This window comes from Accipiter gentilis, chromosome Z (assembly GCF_929443795.1).
Source record: "Accipiter gentilis chromosome Z, bAccGen1.1, whole genome shotgun sequence".
In the NCBI taxonomy this organism is placed as follows: domain Eukaryota; kingdom Metazoa; phylum Chordata; class Aves; order Accipitriformes; family Accipitridae; genus Astur; species Astur gentilis.
In genome coordinates this window covers 45,258,195-45,278,601 of record NC_064919.1, presented here as the reverse complement: position 1 = coordinate 45,278,601, position 20,407 = coordinate 45,258,195, and the positions used below count along the sequence as shown (strand labels likewise).

The window sequence follows — 20,407 nt, the reverse complement described above, 5'->3', positions numbered from 1 at the left end:
CCTACCTTTACAAAACAATGCTCAGCTAAAAATGTCCACTGTATGTCAGAAGCTTGTTATTCTTTCTTGCAAACTGCACTTCCTATATCACAAAGTTAGATCAGTGTTTCAAAGCACTCTATCATCCCTCCTTAAGGACAGGCTTATGTATTCTCATTTATTACATTATTTACTTCAGTTATTTCAACCTAATTTTGAGAATCACATTTGTCATTAGATTGGGAAGAATACAGCTTAGGAGCAACATGATTAAAAGTAAAGCAAAAAAACCCAAAGTTCTGATGATACCAAAAAAAGCATGGCCTAATCCATTCCTTTCAAGCAAAAGCATCAGAGAATCAGCCTTCAAAGCACAGACAAGAATACACTGTCAAAACACATTCACAAAAGCTTTATAAGGTAATTCTTAAGTACTCTGCCTCCACTTACACTTTCAACATGTAGAAAGCCAAGTACAACACTGAACTCCTTCTGTAAGAACAAAATGGACTTCCTGCCATTTACAGCATGTAACACAGTAATCTACTAGGGAGTAAAGGTCAATGTTGCACTTTTGGTCATTACTGAATCATTTGAGATTATCTGTGGTGGGGCTGAGAAGAAAATCGAAGTCTATGAGGATGCTGTGAATGGCTTGACCTCAGACCAATTTTCGTCTCCATCTAACAGATGTGGGCAAAAGCCCTCTTTATGGAACATGCTTGACTATGATTTTAATCCCTGTTGAAGCCAGAAATCAGTTAGGTACTACATTTCTAAAGTCCTTGGGTAAGAAACTGCATGTGTATATTTTAGTCATGAGCTAAAGTTAGTACCCATCTAGTATTTTCATTTTTCCAGCAGAATCACTGAAACAAGCAACACACTTAAACAATGTAGCCTTTAATCATGATTGTCTTCGAAGATCTCAACAAAAAGCACACATATTCACAGAGCAATTACAGAAAAAAAAACCCAAAAACATTTCACTGTGCTTAGCTTTCTGCATACTTTGTTCTAACTTTGCTACAGAAAGACTCTAGTACTTCCAAAAATTTGTTGTTAAGAATTCGGGGAGTGAGGTGTAATTAAATCTCAAAACTTAAAATATTCAAAACCCTCGGGTGATTAAGGCTAGCATTCTATGAACTTTGCTGTTCATGAGTTATTGAATCCATGTTGAGCATTGAGATATGCATATATTATTAATGCCCTTTTATTTAAAACAAATAGAGTACAATCTGTTTTGGCAATGTCTGCAAAACGAAAAAAAAAAAAAAGGCAACAAGCCATTTAAAAGTTTAGGCCCCCATAGTATATCAATGTCAAACAACAGCGTGTCAAGCTAAGATTCAATTCAGGTAAGTGCCACTGCCAAATTTTCTTGTTCCCAGACGTGCTTTAAGATTATTTTATTGCTTAAAATTTAATTTGTTCCAACTCGCATCTCCATGACAACGTTGGCTAACCCTGCAAATCATTTGGGTAATTGGATATCTTATCTTTCTATTGCTCTCAAATCGAATGATTCTGCTAGAACTGCAGCAGCCAATCAAATTTACAGGCCTCCTGAGTAATAGACTCGCACAAGTAGCCACATTCATCTCCCCTTTACTGCCGTATTAACCACCCTGCGACAAACCGTGGAAGTTGGCCTTCAAACTCTATTTTAAATTATAAACACTGTCATTACTAATATTCTCACCAATAAGAGGGGGTGGGAAGGTTTATTCTCAACAGATACTTGAAATTCAATCTGACAAGCAGCAATGGGTAGTGTTCATTTCAGTGACAGGAACAATCTCTGTATTTTGGGCATAAACTGTCAGTTTAAAGTGACATACCATTAACAAATACAGCTTTCCCTCTGCCCCATATTTGTACTACTCATTTTAATTGTGAGGTCAGTCACCCACATGATGATGATATTAAAACCCCAGAAGACTGGCATGAAAAATCTTTAGCTATTAAAAAAACCAAAACACCACCATATTGCAACTGGGAGTAGGGAGAGGAAGAAGTAACAGAAATATTACCGGAATAAAAACTCAAAATGATAAAGCCATAGAATGCTAGGTAGTTTCCAAAGTGAAATTAGTTTTGTTTTTTTTTAATTCAGTACCTAACCTACATTTATCTGAATCCTCTTAGATGTCATTTTAAATTACAGAGAGGTCATGCTAATTTAAACATAAGCTACATATGATGCACAAGTCAACAGCTACACTTGCCAAACATCTACTACAGGTTTGGACTTTGTTCAACTGTAAATTGGAGTGACTGGATATATTTCAGATGTCTAATTTCAATGCTTTCTATAATAATAGAGAGAGGCTGCTGTGTTGCTCTCAATGAACTACTGTATACAACTGCCCACCCCATTTGCAGCTGTAAATCCTGTTGAAACCAAGCCAACTGGCAACAAAGAAGCTGTTGTCAGGATGTTAAAGTGCTCCTTTCACACATCTTTACTATGCCAAGACTCTTCTTAAACTTGGCTAAACAGGACAGTTATCACATTTCTCCTCTCATCCAACTTCAGCCCATCTTGCTCAAGCACTCACAACTACAAAAGGTGTGTTTATACAAATTTTAGTTCCACAGCTTAGTTTCCATGCCTAAGCTAACCTTCAATACACACATATGTATTTAAATCTCTGAAGTGAGCACACAGCTTTATCTTACTTTCAAGTTGTTTTCCAGCAAACTCAGTTCCCACTTTTATTTAGATTCCAGGAGATGCTGAGCGAGTCAGAGGCTGACTCTAATCCAGAAGAGGTCTTGCCACCTTTGTTTCCAGAGGCACACTTTCTTTGAACCGTGCTGGAGACATTTGGACTTGTCCAACATCAACTAATTAGTCAAGCATAAGACATTACGATAGGAGGAGGGAAAGGGACAGCGTAGTAGACCACCAGGTCAATAATTTAACTAGGGTCACAGGAGGCATCTATCAGGTAGCAGAGCAGCCCAAAGTACCAGCAGAACCAGAGCAGAGGTTTTGGAGGGGGGGGGGAACAACAAGGTATCAGATGACCTCCCTTCTTCCCACAGGACTGCACCCTTATGTGCTCTTATGGTACTCTAGCAGAAGCACAGTCTCCAAAATTACCCAGCATGCTTTGCATTATTAGCCCTAACAACTGAGCAACACTACACTACACAAGAACAAAGAGGAGACAAAAAGAAGACAAAAAGAAAGGAGGCATAAAAAAGCAGTATATCTGTAACTGCTACACCCCTATCAGAAGAGAGCCCTGTTGGCTTTTCATTTAGTTCAGGACACTGTTCGCAACTATCAGAATTATCTACCACACAGGATTTGAAGGAAAGGTGAAAATAATGGAGATTTTTTCACTACATGGGAAAAAGGTTTGGAAATATTTCAGCAAAACTTTGGGAACATGTCAATGAGTTTCTTCCCCATTTTATTATTTTTTTTATATATGTATTCTGTTGCTCACAGAATAAGAAAAACTAGTAAAGATACCATCTAGACCACATTCTAAAAGGGAAGAACTGATTGAAACTGTCCAAGTAGAAACTAATTTGATTGAGACTGACAATCACTGGCAGAGTTTATAATCACTGGGACAGGAAGGAAGAATTAAAAAAAACAGTAAGACTCCAGGAAAGTGAATGCCGACTGCTAAGATCAGCTTTACAGGACCTGTTACTGGAGAGGGAGACAAAATGGCATTATGGAGAGCTGACGTTTTCTTTATGAAACAATATAAGGCCATGGGTAACAGTTAATACATCTGAGAATGGAAGAGGAAGGAACAGAGGAGAGAGGGAAGGGATGGAATTGTGCCAAGAGACTAAATCCCAAATTCTTAACTGACTTCATACAAACAGGAAAGTGTACAGGAAGTGGAAACTAGGTCAGGTTGTGGCAGTATGAACACAAACAGCACAAGTACATATTTTTTGTAACTATGTGCCACTGGTAAGCAACAGGTAAAGCAAATCTACTGCTCTACAGGTTGGAATAGTCAGAGAACTGAAAAAAAAAGTTCGATCCCCTTAATTAGAAAAGGAAAGATACAGTCAAGGGGCACTGAGAAGGCCAGAAAATCTGTACTTTTTCACATCCCTCCTAACTATACAAGAATCATTACCAACCACATAATTAATATAAATTACTAGTTACACAAGGTGAACACTGTAGCTTAAATAGGAAAGGAACAGGTCAGAGTGTTCCCAAGTAAAACATCTCCAAATTGAGTAGGCCTGATGAAATAAAAAGAGCACAATAGTGAAGACTGAGCAGGTAGTAGACACCTTGCAGAACCTGCAAATGTTGAGTGGATAGGAAACTATGAAAGGACAGTGCCTAACAGACAGAAAACAGCAGATGGAGGAGTAAAGACACTCCAGCTTGATTACTACTCCTTAAGTTTGGGGCATTAAAAAGCCTCATATCTGTAAACATCTAGGTTAAACAGGGATATAAATCACAACTTGGAAGTATTTTTCAGCAGTAAACAACATCAGAACTATGCAATGTCCAAAAAAGTAAAAGTAATTATGGCTAAGAAAGGCAGATGATGCTAACGTCTTCAGTAAGAATTTGACACTCATAGCACTATTAGGAACAACACAAACAGCCACCTAAAACTTCACAGGAAAAAGTACAAAACTGCTTTATGATTAAACCATGTATAAATACATCCTTCTTTTCTGCAAATTAAGTTCTGCATGCATGATAGGTTCAGTATTTTTCAGTATTTCCCACTAACAAGCATAAAGATCTCTTCATTTGCCCTAATCCTCAATTTGCAGAGAGCTTCAAGCTGAGAAGGACAGAATATGCTGGAGAATAGCTTCAGAATTCACTTTGCAGTGAATATAAAAATGGACTACAAAGGAAAAAGAAGGATAGGGATAAATAGGGATAAAGGACCATAGCACGCCTAGACAGGAACATAAAGGAGAAGGAAATAATGGGCCAGGAAGGAATCTCTTGGTCACAGCAGATCAGAAGTTGAACATAAGTCAATAGCATGCTGTTGCAAAAAAGGCTGCCACCACAGTAAGCCATACGCCAAGTAAACCTTCTATGCTACTCAGCACGGCATTTCCTCCCCTGGAGTACTGCACTTATTTCAGGCACTGTACTTCAGCTGGGCAACAACATTCAGAGAATGAACACGAGACTGTAGAGATATACAAAACAGTTCTGGAAGGCAGAGGAATGATCTGCTCTCCCTATTCAGGGTGAGGAAAATGCATAGTAAAGAGCTGAAGCTGCAACAGAAAAGATTGAAATTTAACTGAAGAAGCACTTCAACAGCAAGGACATAAAAGCACTCCGCTACCTACAGAGCTTGTGAGTCACCACTGCTGTTAAGTCTTTGCTAAGATAGGACAAGCACCCTATCAGCAATGATACTGGTATAGCTGACCCTGCTAGGACATAGGGAGGTACTAGGTACTTTCCAGTGCTGTGTTCTACAGTTCATATTTCAGTTTAAAGAAACAGCCTAAGAGCTTCCCTGTTAATCAAACATTTTGTGTTTGCTTAACTGGCAATTTATGTCCATCACTTGAGGCCACAGACAGCTAGCTCTCTGCAAAGTAACGGCTGGAAACCTTATAACCAGTTACAAAAACAGAAATGCAGAATGACCTTACAACTCACACATGAAGAACAGCTATAAATGTTTCAGATTTTTTTTTTTTAAGCAAAACAAAAAAAACTTTGTTGTAAACGTAAACTGTTGTGGCAATCCTGCAAAAGAATGATCTTTCTATTAGTTATTTTTCCCAAGAAATTTTGGGTGGTTTATCCCCTCCCACCAGAGATTTAATTCAGACTTCTACATTTAAAAAAGTTGAGATCATCATACTGTGAAGGACAGAGCACAGCAATTCAGGAATTTTAGAACACTTAGAAACAATTTCATAAACAGGCAGATTTCCACAGATCATAAAAAACACTCAGTTTCAGATGTCCTTTCCTTTTCTTGACCTAACAAAAGTAGGTTTCCTCATAGACTTAATACCTAATTAAGATGCAGCTGAACAAGCATACCCATTCTTGCTTCCCTTCTCCAAAACTGAAAGCTATCTTTTTGTTTTTGCTTGCTAATCCATAGAAGCCTTTAAAATGGCACAAATAGAGGCGGCAGCATTTTGTTCTCTAAATCAATTTTATCCTCAGCCATCAACTAGATGTTCCAGCACAGAGAAAGAACAGTCCTTCCCTTCTAATTCAAAAATCCATACTACCATTGCCCTTGCAAACTGCTAAACAAGCAGTATCGGCAATTCACTTGTGTTCTGTAATATATTTACTGCAAATCCCAAGGGCTTGCCTCCTAATGCAGTTTTCTATTGTGTCTGTTCTTGTCAATATACTGACTGGTCACCTTACAAGTAAGTTGCTTTGACCGACTGTTTACACAAACAACAAAAATCTTCAAGAAGAATAAAAAAGAGACTGAACAGGAAAAAAAAGAACATCCATGCTGCTCGGGGAGGGACACCAAAAAAAAACAACCACCAAAACCCAAAAAAACCAACCCCCAACCCCAAAAGACACCCCTACACCAAAACACAAGTTAACCTCAGTTTGCTGGTTTGTTATCACATCGCCAAAAAGGCTAGTTAGCTCTTCAGATCACCTAAGAAGTACAAAATATTTCCAGACAAGCAGCCCTGACACAAAGCTTACCCAACACCCCTCAAAGAACTTTAATCTGTAATTTAATTATCTGTGCTAATTTGTTCACACATCTGAAGAACATAAAGAAAAGGTGAGAGCAGCTCAGGCAATCCCCAATTAGAGATCAAAATCTTCTTAAACACTGTGCAATTTATCATTAGCCACAGAATACTATTATCATTATAAAAGTTCAGTGAAACCAAACTGATTAATTTCCTCAACTGTTTTCCCCATACTAGAAAGCATCTTTTATAACTACTAGGCTTGCTTACAACTAAAATAATACTCAACACTTACAAACTTAAAATACTACTACCCTATTAAACAACACTATAAACCTTTTCCTATTCCAATTTCACTTAAACATACTGTGATTATTGTTCCAAGTGAGAAATTTCAACATTATTTCTATTTGTTTATATGACTCTTGACACAGCAACAGGGTGGCCTGTTTTTTTTAAGTACCAAAGTGCATCACTAGGGCTTGTTTTAAGAGACAACCTCAGGAAATAACTGATTTTTAAGCCTAGTCAGATTTAAACTAGAATTCAGTTAAGAATAAACTCAAGTTCAGCAAGCTCTAAACTACTCTTCAATCATCTCCAGCACTATGCCATAACCAGGGCACCAGCTAAGTTTCATAGGGGCCTTTACTGCAATCTGTTTTATGAATATATTCAGCAGTACAGCCTGGAAAATACAGCAAGCAGTGGGTAAGAAAGCTTGCTCCATAAGAGAATTCATTCAAAGTAAAAACAATGGCTGAAGAACTGCAAAGAGACCTTACAAGTCTAAGTGGGTAATCAAAAGAGTTTTATATAAACAAAATTTACACACACTGGGAGTAGCTATCCCTAGCCTTAATGTAAAATGATGGCTCCTGAGCTTACAATCATTGTTCATGAGCAAGAACTCTAATGTGAAAGCGGACTCCAGCAGTTCAGCATTTCATGGCAGCCAAAAGAGAAATCAGATATTGGAAACTTTACTGAAGGAGGAAAAGAAAAAAAAAACCAACCACCAAACATCCAGAAAACAGAATTATGTGATATTATAAACTTCTGGTTCACCTACACCCTGAGAACTGCACGTATTTCTAGTCCCTTCATTTCAACAGGCTAAGTTAAAAATGAAAAAGGTTGAGGGAAAAAGCAAGCAAGATGATCAAAGAAAGCTGCACAACTGCAAAGGCTGGGACTGCCCAACCTGAAGAGGAGTTGACACAGATGGGTTACGACAGAGACAAAGTTTTGAGTGCACTGAAAAAAACAGCTAGGCATCAACGACTTGTCTATTCTGAAAATGAAGGGCTATCAAATAAAGATAGCAGAAACAAGGTTCAAAACAGAGGCTGGTTTTTGTCCTACACCTGGGACGACCTCCCTCCCACAACAGCAATGCCAGGGTAGAAACACACTAGAAAGCAGTTTTGCAGAAGAGGACATGGGTATTCTGGAGGACAAGTTGAATACACATCAGCCCCACACGTTTCTGCTGATGAAGGTTACACCTCATACTAGGATGCAATAGTATGACTGTAACCAGCTAGCTGATTAAAATAAATTTTTCCCCTTTCTGTTCCCCTCATTTGGCAAGAAGGAAGATGTTGCCAAAATGGAGCAAGTCACTAAGTGACACTAGTAAGATGATCAGGGAATCTGAGCACACAACATACAAGGAAGAAGTTAGATTTGTTTAGTTTCCAGAAGAGAAGGATTAATGGGAGAGGAGATCTGATTGCTGTCAAAGAGGTGATTATGACTAAGTCAGACTCTTCTTACAGGTGCAGAGCAGAAGAACAAAAGGCAGGCAATGGTCACCAGTGCTGAAAGGCAAGTCCCTGTCAGTGAAGGAAAAAATTTTTCAGAACAAGAGTGAGTCAAACACTGGAAAGTGTTGCCCAGAGATGTCATGCAAGATTACCTCCACAAAATACTTAAGGTGGAAATTCGATACTTGCAAAAGCACAGGTTGCAAGTTCAGGTTGAACATGGCACCAACTTGCAAGTACTTTAAAAGCCATGGCCTACAAGTAATCATAAGGACCGAGTTGTTAAATGAGCTACTTTTGACAAATATATGCTGAAAAAAATCAGGAATTCTCCCTGCCAGCTGTTGTTTTTCACCTTTCTAAAAGAATTATATGAGCAACTACTATTGGTCAAATAGCTACATTCAGAGTCCAACTAAGAAGTGTGATGCAAAAGACAAAACCAGTAGTGTTTGACATAATTTCCATTACATATCCCTAAATCTTACCTGAAGTAGAAAGATAACCTCATTAGTTCCTCTCAAAGCTGTTATTTTTTAAATAACAGTACTGCGCAGTCTTCTGATAAGCACCAGTTAACCTAAAATTGTTTTTAAAGGCTTTTATTATATGCCAATGGTAACCTACTATCAAACCTAGAAGATCTATCAAACCTATCTTCAAACCTATCCTACTATCAAACCGATCTTCTATTTTGTACAGGGGACACAATGCAGTTTTACTGCTTTGCTACAAACACTTTAGCGGTGGAGTAGGGTGGGAGGAAAGGCAACTCAAATGATCAGCTTGATTTGGTATAACAACCAGCAGAAGGAGGAAAAGCATTAAGCTTTTTCACTGGAATCTGTTGTGACAAAAGGCTACTGTGCATTCACAAAGCATCTTCCCTCTTACTCTTCTGCCTGCCTCAAAAAATACCAGGACTTTTTTTTTTTTGCCCGCTTGAACCAACCCATAAAGTACATCAACAGACATTTGGCAACAAAAGTTCCAGCAGCGCAAGGGAAGTTTAACAACATTGGCGGTAGGAATGCATTTCTTCTCTCCTTACACAGCTCTGTGAGGAACCTGGAATCTAGCAGACCAAGTCTAAAAAGGGATATGATCAGGCAGTATTTAACATACGTACAGTGCTTACACTGTGGCATACTTTCGGATTAAGTTGTATACGGAGGTGACATAATAGATGGTATCTGACAATATGATTATCTAAAAGCCACATGGAGACACACTTCACACAGTGCCCTGAATCTGTCAGGTAACCCCTTCACAATAATGCTGGCCTCAAGCTCAAATGTGGTTCAAAAGTCAAGAAAGTTCATCATTACTCTAGTCCTTCCTCCCCATTCAGACTGGCAACTCTAGTTGTGGTTGAAATGACTGCATTGGTGATACAACTGTACTAATTTAGAAACCCAGTATTTGTACAATAAGCACAATTTTTTGAGTGAAAAATATTATGTCCCAATCAACCATACCATTTTCTCTTTTAAATAAAAATAAGGTTTGCATGTCTTATGTAGCAGTGCCAAGTGTAAAATGCTCTTGAAACACTCACTGCACACCACCAAAACCTTAAGGATTCATGAAGTTTTTCGTTCCAATAATTAAAATGCAAGCAGGAAAAAAAGAAAAAAAGAATTAATTTGTCTTTAAATCCTCTTCAACAGCACAGCCATCCTACTCAGCAGCTGTAGAGAGCTAACTAAGCTCCTTAATTCTCTTCTATTTAACCCACTCCTGAAGACTGATGTTATAATGATATCAGTAGAAGATCCTGTCCTTCGCCATGGAGCACTGGAAATTATTCCACAAAACAGTCCAGGCTAAACCGGACATTTAACTCTTGTACAACTGGTTAACATAATGCAGTTTGGGAGTTTCTATACTTTTCTATAAGGGGCAAGGCACTGAATGACAGGTCTGCCTCCAGGCAGGTCACAGAGATCACAATAACCCACCCAAAGAGAAGGAAACCTAGCTGTCACTGTGGGGATAGCAGAAATCCACATAACTGTAGTAGTTTATATAGTCTGTCAGATGGTTCAGCAGTGATGAATTTTTCTTTCTTTGGCTGCCTGCCACTGAACAAAAGCTAATCTTGCACCTAAACAATCTAGGCATTAAATGCACAGGAAGCCTTATCTTCTGACTTATGACATAAGATGACAGAGAGAGCTTGTGAAAATAAAGAGGCCCTGCCCTAACAGTCAAGGGCAGCAACCCTTTAAGTACAGTTACATTTTTAACACCCAACCAACTCTACATCTTGGCACTAGCAGTTGATGCATCTGCTTTGCCAGCCACAGATGTCACAGTGGGGAAAATCTGTCTTGGACAGTATAACACAGAAGAGAAACTTAAGACCTCACAAAATGTCCTTATTCATTCTGTCTTCTTGACACATATGAAAACAGTATCTGAATCAAGTGCTTCTATCCTAAATGAATCCTCAGGCGCTTGTTTCTGTTTCAGGTATGCAAAACTTAGTAGCTATTCACCTTAAAATAATTTCTCTGAAAACAGTGTAAGAATCCACACACAACACCCTCTTAAGAACTAACCTTTGAAATTCTTAAAAAAATATAAGAAAAAATAAAAAACCACACAGACACAAGACAAAAAAAAACCACCACAAACCCACAAACAAACAAACCCACAAACCAGCCACAAATGTGCCAAAAAAAGATTATTTCCTGACCACTGTTCAGCCAGCAGGTTGAAATGCAGCAGCAGCACCTCGATTTAAGCACACAGTTATGCAATTAAACACTGCAAAGTGCGAGAGCTAAAGTTGTGAAGGAAGCCTTACTGTGGCCATTTCCGGACTCAAATGCAACATATTCAAGTGGAAAGCTCTGCAGTACAGCTGTTTGTGTATGAGAAGTTCACCTCAACTGAGTTCATTTATAGCAACTTTCAAGTCCTGACTAACTTTGTTTTAGTCAAATTATAATAGATTACCAAGTTAAATGAAGAGAGAAGTGCTGATGCAACTGTATCAGTACCAGAAGTCAACCCTTTCATATGCAGGCAAACTGCAACTATTTCATTTTATCTAAGTGGCTCTACCTTAACAGTGATGTATGCACCGCGCTGCGTAAACACTGCTGCAGTGTTAATTTTTTGGGTTTTTTGATCAGCAGCCCAAGCACTCTGAAGGGCTTCACACAGAGTGACTGCAGCATCCACATAAGAGGCAGGCCTTAAAAATGTTAAAGCTTGTTCAGTGGAAGTTTCCCCATCACTGCATTTTTCAGTAACAAAGATGTTGTCAGAAATGACAATTTTTCGTGTCCCCTGATGATGCCTTGCTAGCATTTGGTTATAAGCCATAAAGCAGGAATAATTTCAGCCTGTCAGGAGTCTAGCTAATGCCCAGTTTCCCCCTAGAGAGAATTCCTGTCAAATGTAATGAGAGCTCCAAAGGCCCTCTCTACAACATAATGAGCACTTAGGCCATGCTGGTGATCAGCCAGCAAAAAGCATCAATTTGAGCCTGGCTACACCCTTGGGGCTAGACGTCACCAGTTTTAATAAGAATTATGATTACTATCTGCCAAAAGCCTCCTCAGAACTTATCGTTAGCTGTGGAAATACAAAAGAATGTCATTGGTAGGCTTCTTTGTTTCCTGTAATCTAAGACCACCTACACACTGAACTGTAACACCATTTGGCATCCTCATTGCAAGCACCTAAATCAAGAGTCTTTAACATGAAGGTGCTACCATTATCAGAAATTAGAATTACGTAACATGTAAAAGCATAGTATCTGAGACTCATATCCAGGGAAATACATTTATGCCTTCAAAAGCATATTCTTTTGTTAAGACAATACACAGAGCAAGTGTGCTCTACTCTCCCTGGCTAGAACCGACACAGGTATAACACTCTGTCATAAATCTTAAAAGCTTCCGAAGTATCACTGCCTACTGGGTATGTAATTATAGTTGCCATACATACAGAACATTAAACCCTTGCGATACACAGATGTTAAGGTCAAAATGGAAACCTCAGTTCTGACAGTCTTTAAACTTGTGGGCTTAATTGATTTTATCTAAAGTTAATTCCTAGACATTTACTGAAATCACACGTTCCCTTCAAATATCTTCTGAAAACAACATCCACTTTGCACCAAATGAGGCTCCTATACGGACGTTGGCTTCCTCACAGGTTAGTGTGCCAAAAAATGTTGTTTAGGAAAAGGAAAAAACAAAACAAAACAAAACCACCAAGCAAACAAACAAAACAAAAAACCCACAAGGAATTAGTCTCCAAATCACAAGCCCTGGAAAAGTCACCTCACAGAAAAACTGACACTCTGCTAAAAGATAAGAAAGAAGACGACTAATGCAGCTACAGTACAGAACCAAATCAAACACTACTCTAGTTGTTCTATCTACCTATTTGGTGTACTAGTTTAGAAAAAAATGAGGTTGCCAGAATAGTTCTTTGTTTACCAACACTTTGGATCCAAACAAGTGTATCTCTAAAAAACAAGAGAATACCTACCCAGCTTTGCAGACAGAAGGTTATCATGGAATTACAGTATTGCCTCATCAAATGTAATATTTTTAGGGGAAAACAAAAGAAAAAATATAATCAAAGAGTTCAGAGTTACAAAAGCAAAATTCAACTCTGCAATTCACTTGCTTAATGAAAGTCTTTGAATATACCGAAGATCCAAAGCCTGAACTAATCAATTTCTTCGCTGTGCCCTAGCCGGTCAGCCATGCTCTTTAATTTAATGAAACAAGAGTTTTAGATGAAATAGCACATACACATCAAGAAGGAATTGTATTGTTGCACTTTGAAATGTGTCCAACTGTGCAACTTCATCTAATGATAATTTTTTTTAGGAGGCCATCGATTTCTGAAAGACTTATTGTACCAGCATCTTGATGAAAAAGTGAATGTCAGCATATCTACAGAATACTTACACCCTGCCATTAATGCTTTATTTGGCAGACAATGACTACTCAATTGAGGGTCCTCTGGGCTGAGCTATCATTTAGCTTTTCTTCTCTTATGAGGTCCTTAGTGTCTTGTTCCAGTTCAATACTCTTTTTATTCACCATTATAGTGGCTATAAGTGTGAATTTTATGGGAACTGGCAAACTCATAGTCATAACTAGAGCTTTCCAAGTCACTAATCTTCTCATGCCTTTAAATGGCAAGGATTTGAGCAACTATCACTACACACGCTAGACACACACACACACAAGACCAGTTCTACATATCAAAGGCTCTACCACTAACAAAACACGTAACGCACTGAATTACATTTTTTGAAACCACAGACACAAGACCTTTCTATTTTTGCCAACGTCTTTCAGGACCAGTACCATGAAAGCCTTGTCACTCAACCTAACCTATACCTCATCTGACAGCAGGTAGGCAAAGGTTTACTAATCGCAGCCTATTGATTCAGACACATGATACAGTTATCCAAACATAAACAGAACAGCTACATTTAAATGCACTGGACAGACTGCAGATTTTGTGGTTTAGAAAACAAGATGCCTTACCTGTTTGTGCATTTCAATGTTTAATCCATACGACATTTCATAATACTGCAAATAAAGGAGCATACATTATTTTCTTACGGTGGCTTACATTGTATTAGGTGATATTTACTGAAATAAATAAAACCGACATATACTTACCATCACATAGTGCCTCTGCATTTCTGTCTTTTCGCTTGCCAGTTTCTCACATTCCAATTTAAGGCTACAAAATAGTAGATCACACTTTAATGTAACTTATGTAATTTGTTTTGACATCTACCCACTTTATTTGTATTTTGACAGTAGCAGCTAATTGAAAAAAAAACCTCATAAACTATCATGCAGATACAGAGAGCAAGACTTAATTCGTACTTCAAATACAAAGGCCGAACAGGAAATTTAAGAGGTATTTAATGGGTGCTGTATGAAACCCAAACTGTTTCCAGAACCCAAATGTATCCAATCTTTATACTTTGACAAAGACCTGCTAAGAAATGCTACAACTTTCAAGCTGTAACAGAATCTGAATTTCTCCAAAGTACTCCTCAATAGTAAAAGAGAGGTATTTCTTTGCATAGGACATTTAGTAAATTACTGCCAAGTAACACCACTCACGCTTAAAAGTACAACTTGAGCATGTCTGTAATTCTTAACCTTAAGTACACTGTAGCTCACGTTATCTTGCCCACAGCTTGGAAGTCAGTAACTTTGACTATCACTTAAGAGCAAATTTGTTTTCTATTTTCATTTTCATAAATGAAAAGAAGTTGTATTTGGCACTTGCATATCTCATCACTAACAACAGTGTAATTCTGACTATTTTCACTGAGGGCAAACATTCCCTTTGTTCTCTGGCAAACTGATATTTATTTTTTTTAAATGACACTAGTAAGCAGCCTAGGAAACAGTTAGCATGTAAGCCAGCATTCTTCACTCACCCCTGCGATACAGAATGTTTATAGTTTACACTGCATTTCTAGAGCAATAACGGTTTTAGATAAGACTAAGACTACAGTATCACAGGTAAGAAAGAGAAAGCCTAATGAAAACCAAGCGATTTCTAACTGGGAATCCTGCAAAGCTTTTATTCCTCTCCAGATCTTGCAGGTGCACGCAAGCACAAAATCAAGGAAGATTAACACCCCTTAACTCCAATTGTCCTCTGTACACAAGAGCCCACACCCTAAATCTCTGTAGGGACCTCAGCGGCAAGCAGAAACGCAACAAAAAACGACTGAAGGACAGCACAGCAGTCAGAAACGCATGCCACGGCTTCAGCTGATTCACGTCAACTTTGTGTTAGTACTCCCGTACTTGGCGTGCTTTAACAACCCTTCTCGGCTCTTTAAGCATCGCGCGCTGGCATTTTATTAATCTTTGCATTAACACCACACACAAATGAGCAAACATGAGAATTAGCCTCCTTAATGCTCTGTGAACAGAATTAGCGCAGCTCTTCTCTCGACATACTTAAAAAAAAAAAAAAAAAAAGACAATCCTCCACTTAAGGATCCCTAACACATACCGGGTTTTTTTCTAAGCGCCCCAGCTTCGACATCACCACCCTTTCGCAGCTGCCCGGGCAGCAGCACACCGGCAGGAGGACCCGCGCCGGGCAGGGCTGCCTTCATCCCGGGCGCCCCGCCACCGTGCTCCTCCCGCCCTCCCCTTACCAAACTGGCCGGCAAAGGCCGGCGGTGCCGGGTCCCGCGGCGGGGCTCAGCCGCGACGCCGCACGCCACCGCCTGGACGCGGCCGCCCAGTGCAGCCCCCCGCGCCCGGCCGGGGACGGGGCGACGACCCCGGCCCCGAGGCGTCCCGCCGGCGCTCACCTGTGGTACTGCGCCTGGAGGAACTGGAACTCCTCCTTGATGCGGTCCAGCGACTCCGGGATGGTGAATTTGAAGGGCTGGCCCGCAGCCTGGTGCGGGGTCTGGCGCGGCGACGGCCGGCACGGGAGAGAGAGAGGAACGTTCAGAGACAGCGCGGCCGCCCCGCGGGGACAGGGGGGACGGGGACCGGGACGGGTGGGGGGGGGGGGGGGTGGGGGGGGGACGGCGGCGCTGCCCGCCGCGGCCGGCCCGGAGGGAAGCAGGGGGGGAGGCGAGGAGGGAGAGCCCGGCCCGGCCCGGCCGCCACCGCCCCGGGGCGCTGCGCACTTGTTACCCACCTTCCCGTCCCTCATCTGCTGGGGAGGGTTGGGGGGGGGGGGAGGGGAGGGGGGGCGAGGCTAACCGCGCTCCGGGAGCCGCTCCGGCCCCGACCCACCCGCTCCTGCCGCCGCCGTCTACACGAAAGCGGGGCGTGCCGGCTCCTCCCCGCCGACCCCCGCCGCGGGGGCACGGCCGGCCCCGGCCCGGGCGCGGCACTCGGCGGGGAGAGGGATGCTGCCCGGCCCGGCGGCGACCCCCACCCCCCGCCCGCCCCGCCGTCATTCCCAAGGCAAATAAGTTGCCCACGAAACAAAAGAGGTCGGGGGAGGGGACGCGCCCCCTCCCCGGCCACGCCGGCAGGCAGGATGCGCCGCTCCTGCCAGGAGGGGACAAACTTGGGAGGGCGCCCGTCCCCCCCCGCCCTCCCAGCCGCGGGGGGTGGGGGGGGGGTGGGGGGGGGAGGGAAGCCGTGAGTGCGCCCCGGCGGGGCAGAGCCGGCAGCGGGGAGCCGCCCGGACCGCCCAGCCCCCGCCCCGCTCCCCCGCCGGCCCCGCGCCCCCACCCCCGCGGAGCGGCGGCCCAGGCCGTACTTACGGGGTGCCGGCTCTGGGGGAACATGGCTCCGGCCGCGGCGGGGCTCCCTCGCAGCGCGGTTCTCGCGGCGAGCCCCCCCGCCCTGCCCCGGCTTCACACCCGGGGCGCCGAGAGGGGCAGGAGCGGCGACACCCGCCGGCCGCCTTCCCTCGGCCGCCGCGGGCAGGAGCGGTGCGAGGCGCCGCTCAGTGCCCCCGCCGCGGGGACATCCTCCGCCCCGCGGCGTCCTTTGTTGCTGCTGTTCCGGGGGGGGGGTGGGGGGGGCCGGGGCAGGCGGACGGGCCGCGCTCGGGACGCTCACCGCCGCTCCGCGCTCCTTCGGCGGCGCTCCTGCCGGCGGGCGGCGCCCGCAGCGCCCGGGCGCGGCGGGACGGGACGGGACGGGACCCGACGGGGCGGAGGGGGCGGGAAGAGCTGGGGGGGTGGCTACGGCCGCCCGGCCGCTCTTGCGAGTGAATAAACCCCCTCTCGGTCTCGCAAGTTGCCGATGCAATTGTAAAGGCCGGAAACCCCGGGCGGAGGCGACTCCTCTCCCCACTTCTGCCTCTTGCCAAGAGGGGAAAATCCAGCCGGAGGAAGCGGGACGCGGTGTCAGCGGCGGGACCGTCGCAAGCCGGAGGGGCGAGAAAAAGTCTCCAGGGAGGGCCGCGCTGCTCCCGGGCGTCGGCGGAGGGGCCGGGTCATCGGCAAGATACGGAGCGACGAACAAGGGAGGAAGGCGGGAGGAGGAGGAAGGGGGCGAGGGGGGGCTCTGCACAGCCGGCCCCGGCCGGAGCAGCTCCAGTAGCACATGCACGAAACGCAGGAGGGCAGAGGAGGGGGAACCACACACGCAGCAGAGACTCTTCCGTTAGTTGCAGAGAGGTCCCTAGGACAAAAGAAAAACAAACCCCCTCAAAATGCCCACTGGCCCGACCGGCCAAGCCGCCCGCCCCGTCGGGGAGGGGAAAAAAAAGGAGGAGGAAAAAAAAAAAAAAAAAAAAAAAAAAAAAAAAAAAAGAAGCGTCCGTATCGGGGCTAAACCAGACGGGAAGCTCCTTCGTGCACCAGCACCGCTGCAGCTTCCTCCGGGCGGGCGCGCATCGGGGAGCTGCGCGTCTCACCAGAGCCCCCCGAGCGCGGTACATCGCGGCGGCGGCGGCGGCAGGAGCAGCATCCTCATCCTCATCCTCATCCTCATCCTCCCCCTCCTCCGCGCCGCCCCACCGCTCCTCGCCGAGCCGGGATGAAGTTCTCCCCGGCTGAAAAATCCGGACCCGAGCGGCCGGATACGCCGCCGGCCGCCGTTCCCGTTCCCCCTCCCCTCCGCGCCGGCCGAGGGAGAGGGAGAGGGGCGGCTGGGGCGGCCCCGCGGGAGGCGCTCGGCGGGACGGGTGCGCGGCCGTGGCCGAGCGGGACGCGCTGTGCTCGCCCGCGCCGCTTACATTAGCACGCGGTTTCACACTCCGCCAGCTAACCAGCCGCCCGGCCCCGCCCACGCCGCCGAGCCCCGACGGGCGGTGGGGAGGGGGGCCGCGGCCGCCGCCCAATCGCCGGCCCCGGCACCAACGTGGGGCCGTGATGCGGGCCGGCGCCGCGGGCCAATAGCGAGAGCCCGAGCCCCGCCGCCTCTCCGCCTTTCGCTGGGAACCGTTTCTGGCGGAGCGGCAGGAGCTCTCCGACCTGGCCAATAGGAGGGCGCGGAGCGCGCGGAGCCGCGGGGAGGAGGGGAAGGTCGGTAGGAAGGCGAGCGGAGCGGCTGAGCTGTCAATCAAAGTAACGTGGGGCTCGCGGGCGGGGCCGACGGCGCCCCCCGCGCGCGGCGCCTGCGCGCGCCCCTGCCCCGGGCCGGCGGCTCCGGAGCGGCGCGGCCCCGCAGCCCAGCTCCGCTTCCCCGGGCGCGCCGCGGTGGCTTGGCTTTTTTTTTTTCTTTTTTTCTTCCTCCCGCCCCCACCCCCGCCGTCTCCATCCGCTGCTAGCGCGGCTTGCTACCGCGCGGCGCGGGGTTAGAACTGGCCCCGCGGCGGGCCGTGCGCGGCGGGCCGCCGGTGCGCCTTCCGCCCGCGAGAGGTGTCTTGGGCGAGGGGCTCCGTGGGGACGGAGCGGCTTACCCGGCGGCGGGGGAGCTGCTCTGCGCCTTGCGGGCGCTGGCGGCGGCCAGGCCCGCCTCCGCCCTCCCCGGCCGCTCGCTGCAGGGAGGGACGGGCAAGGCGGCCGCGCGAAGGAGCCGCGGCCCGCCCGGGGCCCGGCCCTAAGCGCTGGGGGGGAGAGAGGCCGACGCGGCCCGTCCGGCCCGTCAGTCCGCCCTGTGACTGGGGCGGGCAGACGTGGCACCTTCCCCCCGTCCCGGCCGCGTAGTGGTGCCGGTGCGCGCCGTGGCACCTGCTGACTGCTCCCGGCCGCGCAGAAAATACCGTCAAGAAGGACAAAAGCCCCCGCGGGCTCGCGCGGCTCGGGCATGCCGACTGCGAGGCCGGTTAGAGCGGGCGGAGGGCGGCCTGGGGGGAGCGCTGGCGTGCTCGTGGGAGGGGTCTGCCGGGGGGGAAGCTGTCCAGGGCTGGGCCGTGGTAAACGGTCCGTAGGCCCGCTTGATGCAGATGAGGGTCAAGCAAATTCCACAGGCTCTCTGCGCGACTGCTGAGATGGCAAATGGTGACGCAGCTCGCAGCGGGAAGTGAACTTCAAAACGTACCCTCTGTTAGCAGCCGCCTCGCTCGTAGCAGGATCGCACGGTGGAGTGTGAAATACTGGTACCTTTGGACTTGAAACAACGCCTTAAGACATGTTTCCGCTGTTAGTATGCTGGTACACTACCTAAAAAGAGGCCCTGAAATGTTGCATCGCATCATTTAAACACAGTAAGGGCAATTCTATAACTTGCATTTGCTTACAATTCCCCGTTAATGTTTATTAGATACCTTTATCGAGGCTCGTATTATGCTTCACCTTGTAGCCTAAAAGAGGAGCAGTTGATGTTTAAAATTTGAGACAAAATTTGATACGTTGCAGTATCGAGGTGTGGCTTTACTCATTCCGAGCGCTGATTTCCATACTACGTTATGCCCAGCTTTACACAGAAACAACCAAAGGAAAAGAAAACGAAGCTCCCTCAGTCTTATGCTGTGAAGTTTGGACTTCATTCTGGGACTACAGAGTTTCGATACCAAAACAAGATGCTTGTATGTCTCTCTGCGTGTGTCTGCGTGCATGCGTATATGTACATCTAATAGTGTCTCTACTGTACATAAGTAGGCATCCCTATACATATGCGTGTGTGCTCATATTTAAACATGTGCAGATGTCTTTGTGAATACATAAATAAATGTGAGGACTTCTAATGGACTTTTCTAAGAGATGAGGCAAAATACCCTTGATAGTGACCTTTGATAGATTGTGGTTCACGGGACGGGACTGTAAACTTGTCCGGTGTTCCATATGCGTAAGTAAAGCTAAAAATCTTGCATTTGGTTCCCAGCTCTTCCCTTGTAGACTGGGACAAGCCAACTCACTGCTCTGTGCATGGCATTGGAAAGCTTAATTAATTAATGCTTATAAAGTACTTAGATCTTCAGATGAAAGATGCCATAAAAATGCAAGCTATTATTATATACTTTCTGTGTGTACCTAGTAGCTATGGAGTCTGTAATAACGTAACACATAACTTTGGTTGTACTTTGCTTAACCTGCTGGTACAAGTTGTTAATGAGATATTAACAGATATGACATTAAAACAACACTATGTTTTGGAACATAA

At 45.3% G+C, this 20,407-nt stretch overlaps 1 protein-coding gene across 5 annotated transcripts in view; it reads right to left on the bottom strand.

The window, feature by feature from the left end:
* The window catches only part of TLE1 (TLE family member 1, transcriptional corepressor), a 75,157-nt gene extending 57,058 nt beyond the window's left edge, over nucleotides 1–18,099 (bottom strand). For all 5 annotated transcript variants that reach the window (XM_049794543.1, XM_049794547.1, XM_049794544.1 and 2 more), the window contains exons 1-4: nucleotides 16,675–18,099; nucleotides 15,760–15,860; nucleotides 14,087–14,150; nucleotides 13,949–13,993 (exon numbers count right to left, since the gene is read on the bottom strand). In XM_049794543.1, coding sequence (XP_049650500.1) covers nucleotides 13,949–13,993; nucleotides 14,087–14,150; nucleotides 15,760–15,860; nucleotides 16,675–16,698 — 234 coding nt within the window. In that variant the 5' untranslated portion in view covers nucleotides 16,699–18,099. The remainder of the gene's footprint in view (nucleotides 1–13,948; nucleotides 13,994–14,086; nucleotides 14,151–15,759; nucleotides 15,861–16,674) is intronic.
* Nucleotides 18,100–20,407: the final 2,308 nt, after the last annotated feature.